Source organism: Triticum urartu, chromosome 3A, assembly GCF_056163025.1.
Source record: "Triticum urartu cultivar PI428250 chromosome 3A, HENAU_Tu73, whole genome shotgun sequence".
Classification (NCBI taxonomy): domain Eukaryota; kingdom Viridiplantae; phylum Streptophyta; class Magnoliopsida; order Poales; family Poaceae; genus Triticum; species Triticum urartu.
The window spans coordinates 426,927,560-426,947,751 of NC_141875.1; the positions used below are offsets into that span (position 1 = coordinate 426,927,560).

At 49.4% G+C, this 20,192-nt stretch overlaps 1 protein-coding gene across 1 annotated transcript; it reads left to right on the plus strand.

Annotated features, from left to right (window-relative positions):
• Nucleotides 1-11,510: 11,510 nt before the first annotated feature.
• On the plus strand, nt 11,511-16,147 carry UPM1 (urophorphyrin methylase 1). Its single transcript, XM_048707622.2, has 6 exons — nt 11,511-12,237; nt 12,525-12,602; nt 13,203-13,272; nt 13,360-13,429; nt 15,208-15,415; nt 15,495-16,147. The coding sequence occupies exons 1-6, from the start codon at nt 11,683-11,685 to the stop codon at nt 15,672-15,674; spliced, it is 1,161 nt and encodes a 386-aa protein (XP_048563579.1). The 5' UTR covers nt 11,511-11,682; the 3' UTR covers nt 15,675-16,147.
• The last annotated feature ends 4,045 nt before the right edge of the window (nt 16,148-20,192 follow it).

Consider the following 20,192-nt stretch of genomic DNA (forward strand, 5'->3'; position numbering starts at 1 on the left):
AACAGAGCATCAGGGGCTACTGTCTATACGGTAATATTTTTACATATTTTTACTTACCTCGAAGCCTGTTAGAAGGCTAGCACAAGCTTCAGTCAGTCCGCTTTTGGCGGACCAAACCTTCTAGACCACCATACTCATGATGGCACGGTGCTCCTCGTTGATGGAGGCGCCCTTAAGCTCCTCCAGCAGATTGTCGGACGCCTCCGGTTGGACGGAGGACGCCGGCTCAGTAGGCTTGCTCCTCTTGGCAGGAGTTCGCCTACCGCGGTCCAGAATCGTTGATGATTCCGGCGAAGTGTCCGGCTTAAAGCCAGACTTGGAGCCCAGGGGGGTCTTATCCCCTTCACTCCTGGAGTCCAGGAGGTCGCCTCGCGGCTCCTCCTGGACCACCTCCTCTCGCCCCGGAGCTTGTCGCGACGCCACTTCGGCGTCATCCGCAACACAGGGGGAAGCAGCGGCCGGAACTGAATTCACGTCCGATGAATCCAGGGAGCCGCTCGACGACTCGTCGAGCCCGTCCTTGGGCGGACTGCATGATTATATCCGACGTTAGGGAAAGCTGTGCAACAAAAGGAATATCACGAGTTACTCTGGTATCCGAACACTTACGATCTCGCCGGACGCTTGGCCCTGTCCGGCCACTCCTCTTCGTCCTCGTCGGCGTCGGGGACGTAGTCCGGCGGAGGGGTTTTCCTCTTCTTGGACCCCTCGGCTTCCCCTACTGGGGCGGCCTTCCTCTTCTCTCCTCCCCCCGCTGGAGGGGGAGAGGTTTCTTCTTCCTCCTCCTCGTTTTCACGGGAGGAGTGCGTCTCGGACTCGTCGGACGACGAGTCCGACACCACCATATGCCGGGAACTCTTTCGAGTCCCCGTGGTCTTCTTCTTCTTGGCCTTCTTCTCCGGCACCACATAAGGTGCCGGAACCAGCAGCTCCTCTAGGAGAGCAGGGGTTGGGTCTTCGGGCAAGGGAGCCGGACAGTTAATCTGTCCGGACTTCTCCCGCCAATCCTGTCAAAGGTGAGGGAGTTTAGATCCCGCATAGAGTCAAACTATGAAAAAACTTAACATCCTGTAAAGGATGGAAATATCTTACCTCGCCAGCAGGACGCTGCGAGCTGAATCCGCGGTCTTCGGAGGCGGATGTGGGAGCCTCGGCACCTTTGGTTAGCCCCCTCCAGACATCTTCGTACGTCGTGTCGAAGAGCCTGCTCAGAGTGCGGTGCTGCGCCGGGTTGAACTCCCACAAATTGAAGTCCCGTTCTTGACACGGAAGGATCCGGCGGACGAGCATGACCTGGATTACGTTGACAAGCTTGAGCTGCTTGTTCACCAGGGACTGGATGCATTTTTGCAGTCCGGTCAGCTCTTCTTCGTCGCCCCACGACAAGCTCGTCTCCTTCCAGGACGTGAGCCGCGTAGGGGGTCCGGATCGGAATTCAGGGGCTGCGATCCACTTCGGATCGCGTGGCTCGGTGATGTAAAACCACCCTGACTGCCACCCCTTCAAGGTCTCCACAAAGGAGCCCTCGAGCCATAGGACGTTGGAATTTTGCCCGCCATGGCACCTCCACACTCCGCCTGGTTGCCGCGCACCACCTTTGGCTTGACGTTGAAGGTCTTGAGCCAGAGGCCGAAATGGGGGCGAATGCAGAGGAAAGCCTCGCACACGACGATAAATGCCGAGATATTGAGGATGAAGGTCGGGGCCAGATCATGGAAGTCTAGGCCATAGTAGAACATGAGCCCGCGGACAAATGGGTGGAGAGGAAAACCCAGTCCACGGAGGAAGTGGGGAAGAAATACTACCCTCTCATGGGGCCTTGGGGTGGGGAGAAGCTGCCCCTCCTCAGGAAACCGGTGCACGATGTCTTTGGACAAGTATCCGGCCTTCCTTAACCTTTTGACATGGCCCTCCATGACGGAGAAGACCATCCACTTGCCTCCTACTCCGGACATTGTTGGAGAGGGTTGAGGTAGGAAGTGCGGGCTTGGGCACTGGAGCTCGGGTGCGCAGAAGATGGATAGGCAAAGGAGGAAGAAGGCGTAGGTAAAAAGGTGGATCCTTGTCCCCTTATATGGGCGGATGCGACTATGCGTCCCCACCAGCCTAGTAAAACTCTCTTGCCTCCCAAGTGCCGTGATAAGTGGCGCGGTTGGGTTACCCACGTCCGTATTAACGAGAATCCCGTAAACAAAGGGGACACGATCTCTGCTTTGACAAGACGTGCCAAGGAAACCGCCTCGCAAAACACGTTGAGGTGGAGAAGTGAAAACGATTCGAATAAAGGCTTGGCCGTAGTGTGATGTCACGCTGCGGAATACGTCAGCAGATTAGATTTGTGTTAATATTGTTCTCTCTATGGCAATACATGGAAGCTTATTTTGCAGAGCCGGACACTACTCTTGGTGTTTACAAACTTTTATGAAGAATTTGGAGGAGGAACCCGCCTTGCAATGTCGAAGACAATCTGCGTGCCGGACTCGTCATCATTGAAGCCTAGTTCAGGGGCTACTGAGGGAGTCCTGGATTAGGGGGTGTTCGGGTAGCCGGACTATGCCTTCAGCCAAACTCCAGGACTATGAAGATACAAGATTGAAGACTCCGTCCCGTGTCCGGATGGGACTTTCCTTGGCGTGGAAGGCAAGCTTGGCGATGCGGATATTCAAGATCTCCTACCATTGTAACCGACTTTGTGTAACCCTAACCCTCTTCGGTGTCTATATAAACCGGAGGGCTTTAGTCCCTAGGACAACTTCATCATACAACAATCACACCATAGGCTAGCTTTTAGGGTTTAGCCTCCTTGATCTCGTGGTAGATCTACTCTTGTACTACCCATGTCATCAATATTAATCAAGCAGGACGTAGGGTTTTACCTCCATCAAGAGGGCCCGAACCTGGGTAAAACATTGTGTCCCTTGTCTCCTGTTACCATCCGGCCTAGACGCACAGTTTGGGACCCCCTACCCGAGATCCGCTGGTTTTGACACCGACAGTATCCTTGAGATCCTTGTGGTAAACTTCTCCAATGCGTCCCATGGTGATGTGAGCTGCCATACTCTTTCCTAGACTCCAGGTTGGTGCATCGAAAGAAAATTCTATGGGCTCAGTGATTGGTGTGAATGTCCTTCCTGGAACTTTAACTTGAATCATCCAACGCTCCTCTTCTGGTAAAGTGGCATTGTAAGTCTCGGTGAAGCTTGGTATTCCAATGTTCAGGTACCTAGTGACTTCCTTCAAGTGTCTTCCAAAGGGGGCGTCTTCATCCGTTTGCGCAAACTTGTTCCTTGCATCCGCCATCCTAAAGATGTAGAAAAAGGGGGGAGTTAGAAATGAGAAGAGAGTAGTGATCTAGGGCTTTAGCTTAGTGGTCGTGTCCTACAGTCAGCGTGTGCTCTGATACCATCTTTGTAGCGACCAGACCTCAAACAGTCTGATCTTTGTGTATAAGTGTCATCCCTGGATCGGTAATGATGACACACACAATACTTGGAGGATTTATAACAGAGTGGCAATCACACACTTATTACATCGATTGTCTCGAAAGAGAACTTATTACAATAAATATGGCTCAAGGCCATCTAATACGATAACAGCGGAAGGCTTGGAAGATAAAGTGAGTCCATCAACTCCAACGACATCACTGAGTGAAAGACCACAACCTAAGGCTCCTTACTCGTCGTCTGAAAAGTCTGCAACATGATACGTTGCAGCCCGAAAACCGGTCAGCACATAGAATATGCTGGCAAAGTAACACAAGAGAGTAATGCATGGAGTAAAGCTATCACTACATGCATATATGGCTGGTGGAGGCTGTATGGTTAATATGTTTTGCGAAAAGCCAATTTTTCCCTACTGCAAAGGAATAAATTTTATTTAACTATCATGGTAGTTGTTAAACATTGAGAAGGTTCACCCAACTTAGTCCCAATTAAAAAAAGTAATTGTCATTAAACCCAATCAAGTTATATTAAGAGTGATGAGATCCAAATGATAATCCAAGAACTAGATACTCAAGATGTCCATAACCGGGGACACGGCTAACCATGATTAGTTTGTACACTCTACAGAGGTTTGTGCACTTTTCCCCACAAGACTCGATCTCCTCCGTTGGTGTTATCGCACTACATGGTGTTTGCGAAACGGATGACCGAGACACGGTCTTTCCGAAGAGATCCCCTTAATCGATAGATAGGCCGGTACACCTACAACCCCTACATCTGCTAGCCCATCATGGAAAGGTTTCCCACAACTTACTCAACTATGCCAGAGCCCATAATGGCATGTGGCTGCACACGGAAGTTTCCAGTATGAATAATCTTATGATCCCTTTGAGCCTGGGTGGCGGTCCATAGGAGAATCACACGGTACCCCGGGATTTCCAAAAAAATACAGGCAATCACTGGAATCCCCAGGTGCCTTAATCCACCCAGATGTGTATTAAAGTTGCCACCTTAAGTTAGCTATTAAATCTCAACTCACATCTGTCATGGATACTCTCAAACCCAATCCACGTCTACAAGCATAGCATAGCAATATAAGCAACGTAGAAGTAACTCCCAGGGTTTGATAATAAACAGGTGAATACGTACTACCTCATCTACTTCCCAAACCCACAATTTAATTCAGATCCTAACCATGCAATGTTTGAGGGTTGATCTAATGCAATGAAAACTGGGTAGTAAGAGGTATGATCAAAGTGTTACTTGCCTTGCTGATGATCCGCGAAACCTAGAGACTCGATGTAGCATGCTTCGCACTACGGGTACTCTATCGCAATCAAACAAGCATACAATAAGCAATCAAGCAAAAGCACAGGTAAAACACAAATAAGAAATCTAACCAGAAAGTTCAACTTAAGAAATCTGGTTGGCAAAAATAATCAAATCAAACGAAACAACAAAACTCAAACGGCGAGAGAAACAAGCTTCGTTTATTAATCTGGACCTAGGTCAAATTTTACAGTAGCAAAAACTTGTTTAAGTTGGTTAAACGGAAAGAGGGTTTCGAGACGAAACTCTAGGCCCTTGAATCACCTGATTCCGATAAACGAGCGAAAAGTTATACTAGAACAAAAATCGGATCAGGAATCGTGATCGAAAATAATCGCGGAAAATCCGAGAAAAAGAAAAACTGACGAACAGGCTAACGAACGAACGTTCGCTACCTGCGGCCAAATGGTGAAAACCATTCGTAAAACCGAACGTAAAAACGGGCGTTCGCTAAATAACTAAACCGAAAAAATAAACCGAACCAGATCTAAAAAAATGGATCTAGGGTTTACGAAATAAAACCGATCGGTTTTAAAAAAAACCGGTGGCTACCTCGAACTCCGGCGGGGTCCGACGGCGGCGGCGGGCTCTGGTGCGGCAGCGGCGGGGCGGCGGGCGGTGCGGCGGCAGGGCGGCGGTGTGGCACGTGAGGCGAGGCGGCGACGGCGGCCCGCGGCGGCAGGGCGGCGCGCGGCGGCGGTGGATCGAGCGGCGGCGGGGCTAGGGTTTCGGGTGGGCTGGGGCGGCTCGGGGGTCTCGGGCTTTAAAGCCTGGCCCGATAGAGTCCTGACCGAAAACGGCCCTAAGTCGGTTGGCCTTTTTTAATTAATTTTGACGTGCAGAAAAAGAAAGAAAAGAAATACTAAACAGACTCCAAAAATTCCAAAATAAAATTTCCCCGTCCTCTAAAAATAAGCCGGACAAGGTGAACATTTATTTGGGCCTAAAATGCAATTTTGAAAAACGCACTTTTTCCTAATTCAAATAAAATAGCGATAAAACTTTGAATAAAAATCTTATTTGATTTTAATATTAAATCTCTGATATTTCTTTACTTTGAGGAAGTCATTTTATCCTCTCTCTTTTATTTTTTTATAAAAAAATATTTCAGAGAAAAATAATTAAAACCAAATGATCCTCTTTTCATAATTCGAGAAAAAACCAAATATGAAAAATTAACGAAATCCCCAACTCTCTCAGTATGTCCTTGAGTTGCGTGGAATTTCTATGATCAACCAAAATGCAATAAAATATGATATGCAATGATGTTCTAATGTATAACATTCCAAATTGAAAATTTGGGATGTTACACAACTTCTTCACTGCTGCTTGAGTCGCCACTCTCTTCTTCATCCGAGTTCCCAGATTGCCACTGAGCGCTTTCGTCGCACTCGCTTCTCCTTTCGGGGCCAGATCCCCGTTCAACATTGAGTACATTTCAGTGTATATCTACAAGACAAAGAGTCAAACAAACATCAATCAAATTCGAGGATAATTGCAAGTCAGAATTAGAAGACACTCGATAACAAATGTCAGACCTTGTCTGGTTCATGTCTGGAGTTGAATGGCACAACTCTTCTGGACCCCTTGGGGTTGTCCTTATTCCCAGTGATACTCTGCAGCCACTGCGCCACCGTCTCCTCGGCGACCTCCTCCGGGTGGATCCGAGCGGTGTAGTTCGAGCCCGAGTACATCCACATCGGATGGTCACGGGCCTGGAGAGGCTAGATGCGTCGACTGAGGAACACCTCCAACAAGTCCATACCAGTCACGCCGTCACGGAATAGCTGAACTACCCGGTCGACTAACATCAGCACCTCGGCTTTCTCCTCCGGGGTCTCGAGCAATGAAGGGGGTTGGTGAACTTGATCCATGGTGAAGGGAGGAAGACTGGTCGACTGACCAGGAGTCGGAACATCCTTGCAGTAAAACCAAGTCGACTGCCATCCCCTAACCGAGTCAGGAAGAGTCATGGCAGGAAAGGCACTCCTACCCCTCGTCTGAATCCCTAAACCCCCACACATTTGGATCACCCGGGTCTTATCGTCAGTTGGACTGGCCTTGCTCACCGACTGAGAGCGGCAGGTAAAAATGTGCTTGAAAAGACCCCAGTGCGGTCGGCAACCCAAGAAGTTTTCGCACAAAGAGACGTACGAGACGAGATATGTGTTTGTGTTGGTGGAAAAGTGGTGAAGTTGGGCTCCGAAAAAGTTCAAGAAGCGTGGGAAAAAAGGACGAGGAGGCAGAGAGAAACCGCGGTCGACATAAGTAGCGAGGAGGACGCACTCACCCTCCTGCAGCTGCGGCTCAAGCTTGTTTCCCGGCAGCCTCCCAGATTCAGGGGCAATCAAGCCCCCTACAGCCAGATCATCCAGATCTTCCTGCCGGATTGTGGACCAGATCCAGTCTCCTTGGATCCAGCCGGGCAGCAATCCGGACCTTGATGATGACCCTCGACTTGTCTTCTTGCCCTTCGACTTCATCGTCGCCGTCACCTTCTTGGCGCGCTCCAGGGCCATCGTCTTGTCCTTCCCCATCGTTGCATATTGCTTACGCGCAGAGCGGCGGCGTAGGGAGTGGAGAAGGGCACGGGGGAGAAGCAGATGAGGAAGAAGGGAAAATGGGGCGCACTGTGCAAACACATCGGCTTCAATGCCTTATATGGGGAAGTTTCCGAGTGACTGACTTGTGGGTCCAAGCGATCCTGTCAAATCCTGAAACAGTCGCGTGCTCGGTACATGGCGGAAAAGGTGGTGCAAGAATCGAGGCCTCCCTGCCTAATCCGTTTTGTTTACTGCGGTGCTCTCCGTCTCGTGCGCTTCCCCAAATTTCGAATCCCGTGAGATCCGAGAACAACAGTGCAACCAATCACGCCAAAGATTTCATGCCATTCCAACACTCGAAGCATATCAGTAAAAGTTCACTCGACAAACTCTGAATGGATCAAGGCGACTGAAAACAGGGTAGAAGTTTCAACATGGTGCACCGACCCTGGTGAAATGCCTCTGAAGCATAAAAATCGAGTCGGAATCATCTTCAACCCCTTTTCCACTCAGACCTCGATCCATTCGGGGGCTAATGACGATGATATGTACCTAGGGTAGGGTAATAGGCCTGACCTAGACACCCTTCCCAAGGACACTGCCCTAGAGTCACAGGCATTCAAAAGTGCAGCAACATTTACCGACTGAAATCACCTCAAAAGTGCAACCCACTCGACCAACAGTTCCACTCGGATAACCCAATTACATTCGACCAAGACATAATCATTCGACCACACCAGGAACCACTCGGAGTACAGAAGATCTGAAGTCACTCAGGATGGCAACGGTCAGGCATTCACTCCATAGTCTTAATGATCATTTATGTATCTTTATTGTTGGCGTTACCAGTAACGTCCCACCTTAATGTACATTGAACCCCTTGTAACGTGGGTTGGCCGGGGTCATGGTGCACTCTATATAAGCCACCCCCTCCACTGGAACAAGGGTTCGCACCTCGTGTAACTTCACGCATAATCCAGTCGACCAAGCCTTCGGGCACCGAGACGTAGGGCTGTTACTTCCTCCGAGAAGGGTCTGAACTCGTAAATCTTGCGTGCACAATCTCAGCGTAGCTAGGATCTTGCCTCCTCCTACGTACCCCCTATTCTACTATCAGACTTATTCCCATGACACTACCAGCCCGCACTGGAGGAGACACTCCAGCTATCGGCAGCGGGGGACTGCGTCTACCCCTCGCCATCGCCGCCTGTCCATGAGCCCAAGCCCAAGCCCGAGCCGAGCCCACGCCACCACCACCTCCATCGATGAGAAGTACCAATGTGTAGGGGTACGTGCAGGAGTGGGGGAGCGCGCCACCCGTGTGGCTGGGCGCAATGCTGGAGCAGGAGGCGGTGTACCTCCAGCAATGGAAGGTCAGTGCGCTGGCGGAGGAGTGTGTGGAGGGGGAACGACGCATACGGCAGGAGCGGGCGAAGAAGGAGCGGCATGCCAAGCGACAGGGTGGCTGGGAGACGCCTTTTTTATGTTGAAAAATTTATGTTTAATTATGTAAGTGGACTTTGACCGGCAGTTGACCGGCTATTTTATTGTCTAATTATGTTGAACTTATTTGCATGTTTTAATTTTTATGTGTATTTAGAGCAACTCCAATGGGGCGACTCATTTCGTCCGCCGTCATCCGTTTGGGTCCGCGCGGACACAAAACGCGGCCCAAAACGCCGACCCAAACGGACGTGCGTCTGCTTTTCGTCCGCGGGCGACCATTCCCGGCCCATTTTTGAGCCGGATTTGCGTCGGCGCGGACATGCGACGGACGCGCGCACGCTCGCCTTCTCCTCTTCCCGGGCCCGTTGGTCGGTGGCACATTGGCCTCCCCTCTCACCCCCATCGAACAGCAACCCTCGCCCGCCTCCTTCGTCGCCGACGCCGCCGCCCATTTTTGCCGGCGAGTCTGCCAGCTGTCGCCGCCTCCACATCCGCCCAGCAACGCCGCCCACTCCCTCGTCGCCTGCCACCGCCGTCTTGCCGTCGGGGAGCAGACTGCTTCCCCACCCCCGCTCCCCCCACCGCACATCCGCCCGCGACCAAGAAGCCGCCTCGCCGCCCCGGCTAATTCCTCACCAGCACGCTCGTCAGACGCCGGCAGGGCAGTGAGCTGGTCCGTGCGCGCCGCGACTTCCCTCGCTGGCTGTCTCCTTCGTCGACTCTCACAAGTTGTTCGACAGTTAGCCAAGGTACAAAATGGACTCCGCCGACGAGTTCTTTTTCCACAATTTCCTTTAAGACTCTGAAGATTCGTCGTCCGACGTCGAGGAGGAGATATTGGCTGCCGTGTTGGTCCATCACCACCTCAACAGCCAGTGGCCGTTGTTCCGTGGCTCCATTCCGGGCCACCTTCCAGCGTTGAATCGCAACCGAGAGAGCGGGCATTTTCTTCTTTGGAAGGACTACTTTGATACAACAAACCCGTTGTTCAAACATCAAAAATTCTGCCGTCGTTTCTGTATGAGTAGGCATCTTTTCAACCGTATTAGAGAGGGGGTGGTCGGCTATGATGACTATTTCGAGTGCAAAGAGGATGCCGTCGGCAAGATTGATTTCTCCTCTTATCAGAAATGCACTGCCGCCATCCGAATGCTTGCATACGGAGTGCTTGGTGATCTCATTGATGAGTACGTCCGTATGAGCAGGTCAACATGCCTAGAGTCCCTGTATAAGTTCTGCAAGGCTGTTATTGCTGTGTTTGGTTCTGAGTACTTGAGAGAGCCGACAACGGAAGATACAACACGTTTGTTGGCAATGAATGCCAATAGGGGCTTCTCAGGGATGCTTGGCAACATAGAGGCCATGGGAGTGGAATAACTGCCCTTCTGCTTGGCAAGGGCAGTATAAGGGTCATGTCAGGGCTTGCACAGTCATACTTGAGGCCATGGCGTCTCAAGATCTCTAGATCTGGTACTCTTTCTTTGGCATGGCCGGATCACACAATGATATCAACGTGCTTCAGTGCTCGCTGGTGTTTGCTAGGCTTGCCCAAGGCAACAGCCCACTGGTGAACTTTACTATCAACGGCCACAACTACGACAAATGATACTACCTGGGTGACGGTATCTATCCTCAGTGGACCACCATTGTCAAGACAATACCCAACCCTGTCGGAGAGAAGAGGAAAAGATTTGCCCAAGAGCAAGAGAGTGCTAGGAAGGATGTCGAGCGTGCCTTTAGTGTTTTGCAATCTCGATGGGGCATCATTCGGTATCCTGCTAATACCTGGAGCACGCAGAAACTATGAGAGGTGATGACTGCTTGTGTGATCATGCACAACATGATCGTAGAAGACGAGCGCCCGGAACGTCTGTATGACCAAGGGTTTCAGTTTCAGGATGAGAATGTTGTGCCTGAGCATGGAGGAGCGGCAACGTTTGAACAGTTCGTCTAATTTCATCAAGACATGCGCGATTGGAAAACTCACATGCAACTGCAAAATGATTTGGTTGAGTATATGTGGGCTCATGTTGGCAACCAATAGATGTATCTTCTTTTATTCGTTTGCAAAATTATGTGAAACATTTTTATTTGTATTCGGCTTGTAAAACTATACTATTTTATTCGGTTTAAAACTATGTTATTTGTGACAATATGTTTAAATGCAATCATCAATGTAAAATTGGCCAGCCAGCCGGCCACGCCGACACATATGTTGGACGCAGACCCAAACAAAAAAAAAACGGTCCCGATCCAAAATAAATACTCCCTCCGCTCCGAATTACTTGTCGTAAGTATGGATGTATCTAGATGTATTTTAGTTCTAGATATATTCATTTCTGCAATGAGTAATTTAAAACGGAGGAAGTACTTAAAAGCGAACAAAATTCATGTATATTTGCGTCTGCGCGTTGGAGTTGCCCGAACACCGTCACCGTTACAATTGCGAAAGGAAGGAAAACCAAAGCTGAGCCATATTTCTGACCACAGCCGCTCACCACCATCAGCAGAGGTTTAGCGATGTGCGCGCGTGGCTGACACACTGCATGACACCATCGTGGAGGGTGGAGGCCGCCGCCGGCGGCGCAGCGAAAGGTACCCCAGGGCCAGAGGGGCGCACTCTCACTTGGCTACCTCCTGACTCCTGACCTGAACCCCGTTGTGTGCCGCGGCGGTTCATTGAACCTGGCCCTTCCACACTCGCAAGGCCGCACTTTTTTTAATCGAAAGGAAGGGCCGCCTCCTCCCTCCTCTGGACTCCGATCCCCTCTGCCCTCCCTCCACCCCTTCGCCCATCCAAAACCACACCACCACAACGGACCACCCGCCTCCGGCTGTCCTGCTCCGGCCCTCACCTCACCTCGCTCCCGTATAAAATACCACCCCTGCCTAAATCCACGGTCCACACCCCTTGCGACGCCATGGCTCTCGCCCTCCGAGCGCCCCGCTTTCAGCCGCTTCCCGCCTCCATTCCCGCGACCTCAACCGCTTTCGCCAGCACCGCGAGGCCTTCCTCCTCCGCTGCCACCGCCACCGCCATCTGCGCCACCGCGTCTCCGTTCACCGAGGCCACGTCCTCCTCGAGATACCGCCGCGACGCCTGGTCCTACACTGCCCAAGACTCGTCCTCTTCCTCGTCCGCCGCCGCCGCCGCGGCGGCGGCGGCCTCGGGCCGCCGGGACGACGAGATCGCTCTGCAGCTCCCGGAGCTGCGGAGGCTTCTGGAGGCTCTCAGGGCGTCCAGAGGGAAAGGGCTGGAAGGGGAGGGCGGCGGCGGCGGTCCCGGGAGGGTGGCGCTGGTGGGGACGGGGCCAGGGGACCCGGAGCTCCTCACGCTCAAGGCCGTTCGGGCCATCGAGGCAGCGGACCTGGTGCTGTACGATCGCCTCGTGTCCAACGAGGTGCTCGATTTGGTCGCGGATGGCGCCAGGCTACTCTACGTCGGCAAGACGGCCGGATACCACAGTCGCACTCAGGTCAGTCACAAGGATCATTCATTCGGTGTCCGTCTTTAAATTCAGGTGCTTTGAGGTTTATATCTACTCCCTCCGTTCCTAAATATAAGGTTTTTTTAGACATTTCAAATGGACAACAACATACGGATGTATGTAGACATATTTTGAAGTATAGATTCACTAATTTTGGTTCGTATGTAGTCACTTGTTGTAATCTCTAGAAAATATTTAGGAACGGAGGGAGTAGTTTGAAATGCAAATGATATGTCTGCACTTTCTAAGTTTGTCCGCTTGCTCATGTAATGCAGGAAGAAATTCATGAGTTGCTCCTGAGCTTCGCGGAGGCTGGTGCCAATGTGGTGCGGTTGAAAGGCGGCGATCCTCTGGTAACACGCACTTCATATTTTCAATACTAGTACTCGATAGTTATCTATTAGTACTGGTCGATGATTCTTGTACGTAGTAGTCCCAGTTGGTACTAGAAGAGAAGCCAATTTCTGTATGGCTTTTCACATCAAGTCCTTGATCCTAGAAAAAAAGACAGATTGGAGGAAAACAGCTTATTCCCAATTTAGGCTTTGTTGCATGTGCATCAATGTTAAACTGACCGAGCATTATAAACACTTCTCCGTGCAATAGCTACTGCTCTGTAGAAATACTTCTCCATGCAATATCTGTAATGTTCTATGCTCATAATTAAAAGGTACTCCCTCCGTTTCAAAATATTGGGTCATCTATTTAGGAACGGAGGGAGTAGAGAACAAAATATGCCAAATTATGGCATTTTAGTATAAAATACTAACAAGAAAAAAGATAATCCTACCAACAGCCTATGTTAAAAATCCCAACATTAGGATGCTTGTTCCAATCTCTCTCTCTTTTTGTCAAACATACATATCCTCATACTCCAGCTGAGAACTCACGTTAGTGATATAGTGATATGTACCTTTACCTTGGAGGAAGTATGTTAATCGTGCTCTTTTCAGGTTTTTGGAAGGGGTGGAGAAGAGATGGATTTTCTACAACAACAAGGAATTAGAGTTGAAGTTATTCCAGGTATAGTAAACCTGTGATGGCGGCTTGGATAATTTTCACTATTTGCCATGAAACAGGTAATAATCGCTTGCATCCAAACATCTACAGGAATTACCTCTGCTTCAGGAATTGCAGCTGAACTTGGTATTCCACTAACCCATCGGGGTGTCGCTACCAGGTATCTTTCTTGTGATGTGGCCGACTGTTCTAGCTGTTGCCCTTTATCAAAACATGCTTTTCTTTGAAATGGCTTCTGTGTGATCTTCATCACAGCTGATCAGTTGATTTTCATCATCTGCATCTACTTCTCAAATGCAACTTGAAATTTTTGTCTAATTTAGTAAATATTGTAGTTGAGGTACGATGCTACTAGCTTAATACTCCCAAATGCATGTCATTTGCTCAACGTAATTTGACTATAAAAGCAGTATAGTGGAAATACTTTGCACTGGTACTCCATTTGCCTATCTTTGTGTTCTTAAGTCCTGTGGCTGAATAGAAGCAAGAAAAAGGTTTTTTTAAATGAGGCAAAAGACTTGCCATTTTCATATATATGAAGAAAGTGAGAATCACCTGGTCAATTATGGAAAACCAGGTTAAAAACGATACAACCACCCACCTTGGAACATGACAGCCTTGATTGCACGGCCAGCCAATCTGGCACACAACAGATACACTGCACACACACTGTCGAGGAGGAAAGCACCGCTGATGTATCTGTTGTGTCGTTGTCATCACTCCTAGAGCAAGCGACTCTGACTTTGCCATCGACAACCACGAGAACGCCCTCAGCACAATAGTCTTGTGAAGTCACACTAAGAACAACCAAACAGTCAGCCACACACGCTGACCACAAAGCAGCTGCGAATCTAAAGGCGAGCTACGACGGAGCGAAATGCAAGTTTTGCGCCAAGGAGGAACACAACAACCGGACCACCCATCACATGTCATTGTCAGTTGTCACCACCCAGATGACACCGACATTGCTTTGTCTTCATAGGAACAAACAAACCACGGTGAGACCATGGACTCGCAGAAGAGTTGACTACCAAAGCCTGGCGCAACCCCGACATTGCTCATCCCTTCGTCATTGGCGCACAAGCCCTGAGACCAACCACTGCCAACTTCCACTGGTCCCTCCGGCTGTAGCATAACTCCAAAAATGATCCAAGGAGGGAGATCATGTATAAGTGTCATCATCATCCAACCACACGGATCTAGGGTTCCCCCTGGAGCTATCTCAGGAGGGAAAGAGAGCATCACCTCAATGAAGCCTTCAAGAACTAAACAGTACTTGGAAGCGTCATTATTGTGGGCTCCGGCCATCGGCTAGAGACAAGGCCTTTGCCTGGCTCAGGGCAACTCCAACGCGGATCACCAAACTGCCCGCGAATGTCCGGACTATTTTTGCCATCCAACGGCGGTCACCAAAATTGTCCTGACTGGTCCGGACCGAAATCCCACAAACCGGAACCAAACTGGGGGTGGTTTGCAGGTGTTCGGACGTCCGCCGTGTAGGCATCCGATAACGTGGACCCACCCAAAAACCCCTCTCCTGCCTCTCCCGCCACGTCGCATTCATGCCTGTTCAGAGTGGATGTGAATGGACGGGGCAACTTCCTACCGCACTCAAGCTGGCTGACCGGCTGTCCGCCTGCCGGGCATTGACACCGGCGCGGCGAACGATAAGCCAACTCGGGGGCCCGCATTCAAGCCGCCATCTCTGATATTTCCAGCCCATCAGATATGACAGATATCATGGTAATGCTTTTTCCTGGGTGAAAGGAAGGCCCTGCCATGCCTGCAAACTTTGTTTAAGAGGAAAATAAGATGATTATAGATATCATGGTAAACGAACAGACTGGCAAAATTAATTGTTGGTGATGCATTTATGCAATGAGAAAGTGTTTATGAATGCTGAGTAGTACATTTTTGACATATCATCTTTTTTTGCAGTGTCAGATTTTTAACCGGACACTCTAGAAATGGTGGGACGGATCCTCTACATGTGGCAGAGAATGCAGCCGACCCAGAAACAACTTTGGTTGTGTATATGGGTTTGTCAACACTACCATCACTTGCTCCCAAGTTAATGAAGCACGGTCTTCCACCAGATACTCCTGCTGTTGCAGTAGAGCGTGGGACTACCCCCCAACAGCGAATGGTACTGACTCACAGAGCCTTACCATCTGAATTGTGTTCCAGCCTTAGCTTTTAGATGCTGAATATTTCCTTTGCTGTAGGTATTTGCAATGTTGAAGGATCTTGTGAATGAGGTCCACTCGGCGGATCTAGTTTCTCCAACTCTGATAATTATCGGCAAGGTGGTGGCCTTGTCACCCCTTTGGGTTGAGTCATCTGAACATGATGCTCTTAATAATGAGAACTCGTCGCAACCGAGTCCAACAGTTTCTCCTGTATAAAGTACATGGCCACAAGGGATGTTGATGAACGTCATGCTTTTGGAACATTTCCAAATTGAGATCTAAGGCTATATGATCTGGTTTAGGTTAGGACATGCAAACACAGGACGTAGTGAATCTGGACAAGAGAGCAAACACAGGAAGCATATATTTTGAATATTGCAGTTGCAGAAGACAGTACATAAAACCACAGAGAACAAGGGTTCACTTTAACCGGCGGCAACAGTCTGTGATTCGGCATAATCTACTGAACTGCAGCAAATCTTCAGCATAGTTTAGTTTTGGTCTTGGACCATATGTATATCTTGAATCAAAGGTAGGATCTGTTTTTTGTCTCCCTTTGTCGCATTACTTTGTTTAGGGGCTACTCTTGAAACACGTTGGGCATTGTATGCCATTATTCTGTCAAGCTCATTTGTTGGGCTTAATAACGAATTTTGAACTAGTTCCGCACGGGATCAGTCGAGGAATCATGGACTAGTCTCTGAAGGTTTCGGTTGGAAGGCAAATACAGACTCATAGACTAGTCTTGCAACCCTTAATCATTAGTTTTGCTATGTGTTGAAACTAACACTACTAGTACAATGCCCGTGCGTTGCCACGGGCTCTTGAAATATTTTGCAAGAGTTATATAAAAACAATGCATGTTAAATTTCACACGTCATACAATATAACACAGACATCACGTAAGATACATAGTGGGAGAAACCCAGCCTCCTCAGACTTTAGCGCTTCCTGGCCGTTGGATCTGGTTCTTGATACATTTTGGACCGTCAGATGAAGCCCCCGGTTGATCCCATTTGTCGGATCAAAACTGAGCACTGTAGATCGAAACTGGGCTACCAACGCATGTTATTCCGGTGCCCCGCCAAGGGCATTATTGGAATTTCATCAACAGGTATAGAAAGCCCAACGCGCCTCTCCTATCCCAAATCTAGCCGCCGCATCGCCCCGTTCCAATTCTCCCGCCCGCCGCTCGTGGTGCTCCTTGCCACGCCGCCGCCGCTCGCCGTGCTCCTAAGCCCTTCCTGTCTCGTCGCCCCTCCCTCCTTCTCCTCCATCGCCAGGAGAGGCCGCCGCTCGCCGTGCTCCTTGCTACGCCGCCGCCGCTCGCCATGCTCCCCGTCCTTCCTGTCTCGTCGCCCCTCCCTCCATCTCCTCCATCGCCAGGAGAGGCTCAGCCTCACTCGGGCCGCTGCTCCCCGGTCGAGTTCGTGTGCCTGCATCGTCAGGAGGAGCGGAGGTTGCGGCTCACGTATCTGCTCCTCCATGGACTGCAGCACAGATGGGGGAAGACTTACAACCCGTTCTCTGTGTCCCTGGCGTCATCGCTACCGCCTCTTCTCCACTTCCTCTGGTGCTCATCGCAGGTTTTTTTTCTTGAACAGATTGTAAACCTTATATGTCCTATTTGTTGTCTTGAAGATGGGTTGGTTGATGCAATCTGTGTATCTTGGAACTCAGGCTGCAAACCTTCAGATGGGTGTGGTAATGAACTTTTCCTTTCCTTAGCATTTCATTTTCCTCTTGTTTTTAGTTATTTCCAGTAGCGCTTTGCCTTATCACGCTTGTGATATTAGGCCACATTTGAAGAAAAACATAGGCACTATTTTGACTTCCATCGGAGAAGTGGCTAATTGCCTTTATAGGAGGTCAGTAGAAAGCAATCAATTACTATATCATTAAAACAATAACAGAAGTGTTCTTCATCATGGTGGTTCGGTTGAACTGTTCTGATGGTAGTTTCCTTGGGTCAATTGAAGGTAACCTGAGTTTTTCTAACCCGTTTTTGTGTCTTGTATTGATATTTTCCTTGTGTGACCCCACCAAAAGATATCTCGATGCAACTATTTTCTAATCTGAACATGGATGACTTTTAGCAGGCTCTTAGTTTTCATGCACTTAGCAGGAATGCTACTTTGTTACTTGGTTTGATAAAATAACTACATCGAAGATATATAGATTTCTTGTCTTACTCAATGTGTTCTATAATGATGAAAGCCTCTTCTATTTCCAGGCTCCTGAGCTCCTTTATAGGTCTATATATTGCTGTGAAGCTTGTGGTTGGCATGCTTTTTCAAGGTCTGATATCCTATAATCTTAGCATGCAACCATTTTTGGAGGGACTCAAGTTTGAACTGACCGATTTCTTCTAGCATTCAATTCTTGTGAGGGTGGAGTTGGAGAAGGTGGGGCATCAGACAAGAGCCAGTTGCAGCATCCACGACCTCCTTGTCCATGGCCAATCGTGCAAGATTGACCACTACAACCTGAGGTATTTCCTTACCTTGCGTCCCCAAGCCCAACGCCTATCCTCACATGCAATAGCTAAAATTCATGTGCGTCTCTACTTCAAATGAAAGGATCCATGCTATAGAAATAAACTGCTTTAATTCATGTTCCTTAAATGTATATGCACCAACAGAACCATAGAGTAGTACTTGCTTAGAGAGCTAGACCAGTGCTATGTAAAAGGTGATTTACAAAGATCTCTGTCCTGAAAGCTTTAATGGTATTTTGTATGGTTTGAAGTACAATTTCGAATTAGGCACCTTGTCGGTGTCAAAACCGGCGGATCTCGGGTAGGGGGTTCCGAACTGTGCGTCTAGGCCGGATGGTAACAGGAGGCAGGGGACACGAAGTTTTACCCAGGTTCGGGCCCTCTCGATGGAGGTAAAACCCTACGTCCTGCTTGATTAATATTGATGATATGGGTAGTACAAGAGTTGATCTACCACAAGATCAGAGAGGCTAAACCCTAGAAGCTAGCCTATGGTATGATTGTTGATGTGTATGTTGTCCTACGGACTAAAACCCTCCGGTTTATATAGACACCGGATAGGGTTAGGGTTACATAGAGTCGGTTATAATGGTAGGAGATCTGAACATCCGTATCGCCAAGCTTGCCTTCCACGCCAAGGAAAATCCCTTCCGGACACGGGACGGAGTCTTCAATCTTGTATCTTCATAGTCCAGGAGTCCGGCTTGAAGGTATAGTTAGGATATCCGAACACCCCCTAATCCAGGACTCCCTCAGTAGCCCCTGAACCAGGCTTCAATGACGACGAGTCCGGCGTGCAAATTGTCTTCGGCATTGCAAGGCGGGTTCCTCCTCCAAGTACTTCATAGAAGATTTTGAACACAAAGATAGTGTTCGGCTCTGCAAAATAAGTTTCCACATACTGCCATAGAGAGAATAATATTTACACAAATCTAATCTGCTGACGTATTTCGTGGTGCGACACACCTCGGCCAAGCCTTTATCCGAGTCGTTTAATTACCCACCTCAGCGTGGTATGCGAGGTGGTTCCCTTGGCACGTCTTGTAAAAACAGAGATTGTGTCCCCTTATTACGGGATTCTCATCAATACAGGGGTAACCCAACCACTTCTAGGACCCCTAGATCATAGGAAAGTCCAAACGGAAACGGGAAGGACGCTTGATATCCACCCTCTTTATAAAGGGGCAAATCTTTTACCTTTTCCCTCCCGTGCTTAATCGAATCCTCCCCCCGCCTCAAGCTCAAACGCCCAAAGCTCAAGTTAGGTGCTCCGAACCTTCAGTCATGTCCGGATCCAGCCTTCAAGGCCAATGGATGCCCTCCTTCGTCACGGAAGAAGACATCAAAAAGTTGAGGGAGGCCAGGTATCTGACCGCCGAAATGTCGCATCGGCTGCCTCCTCGGGGGCAGGCCGTCCCTTCTCCCAAACCCAACGAGAGCGTCGTGTTTTTCTCCCACTTCCTTCGAGGTCTAGGTTTTGCTCTGGATCCTTTCGTCAGGGGCTTGATTTATTACGGGCTAGATTTCCATGATCTAGCTCCGGACTCCTTATTGCATATCACGACCTTTGTTGTCGTATGCGAGGCCTTCCTCCGGGTTACCCCCCACTTTGGCTTATGGCTCAAGACCTTTGAAGTAAAGCCAACGGTGATCGAAGGGCAACATGCAGAGTGTGGAGGCGCCTCAATACGCAAGATGACGGGAGCTCCGTGGCCCAAAGGTTCCATCCCAGAGGTGTCTGCATTGTGGCAACAGGAGTGGTTCTACATCACGACTCCTAGAAGCGCCAAGTGGGCGGCCGCCCCCGTTTTTCGCTCGGGCCCTCCACCACGACTGATGTCATGGATCAGCAGAGGACTGAGCTGGGGCCCAGCCAAGGACGTGCCTTTACTGCAGAGCCACATTCGAGATCTCTTCAACGACGATCTCAGTTTGGTTGCGGTAATACAAGTTATGCTGGTTCGTCAAGTCCAGCCTTGCAAACGTCGGCCCCTTCGCTTGTGGGAGTTCAATCCCGAGGGTCCGCGTGCCATTCAAAATTTTCTCGGCTTGACGCACGAGGATATGTATAAGTCATTCTTCGGACCTCAAGTAGAGTGTCCGGAAATCACCGAGGACGTGGGCCTGAGCAGTAACCGCGCCGCCGAATAGGTAAGAAATTTTCCGGCCGAACATATTATCTTTCCTTCATTACGAAGTTATTTCTGAGAGTTTGCTTTTTTGACCAGGACTGGCTA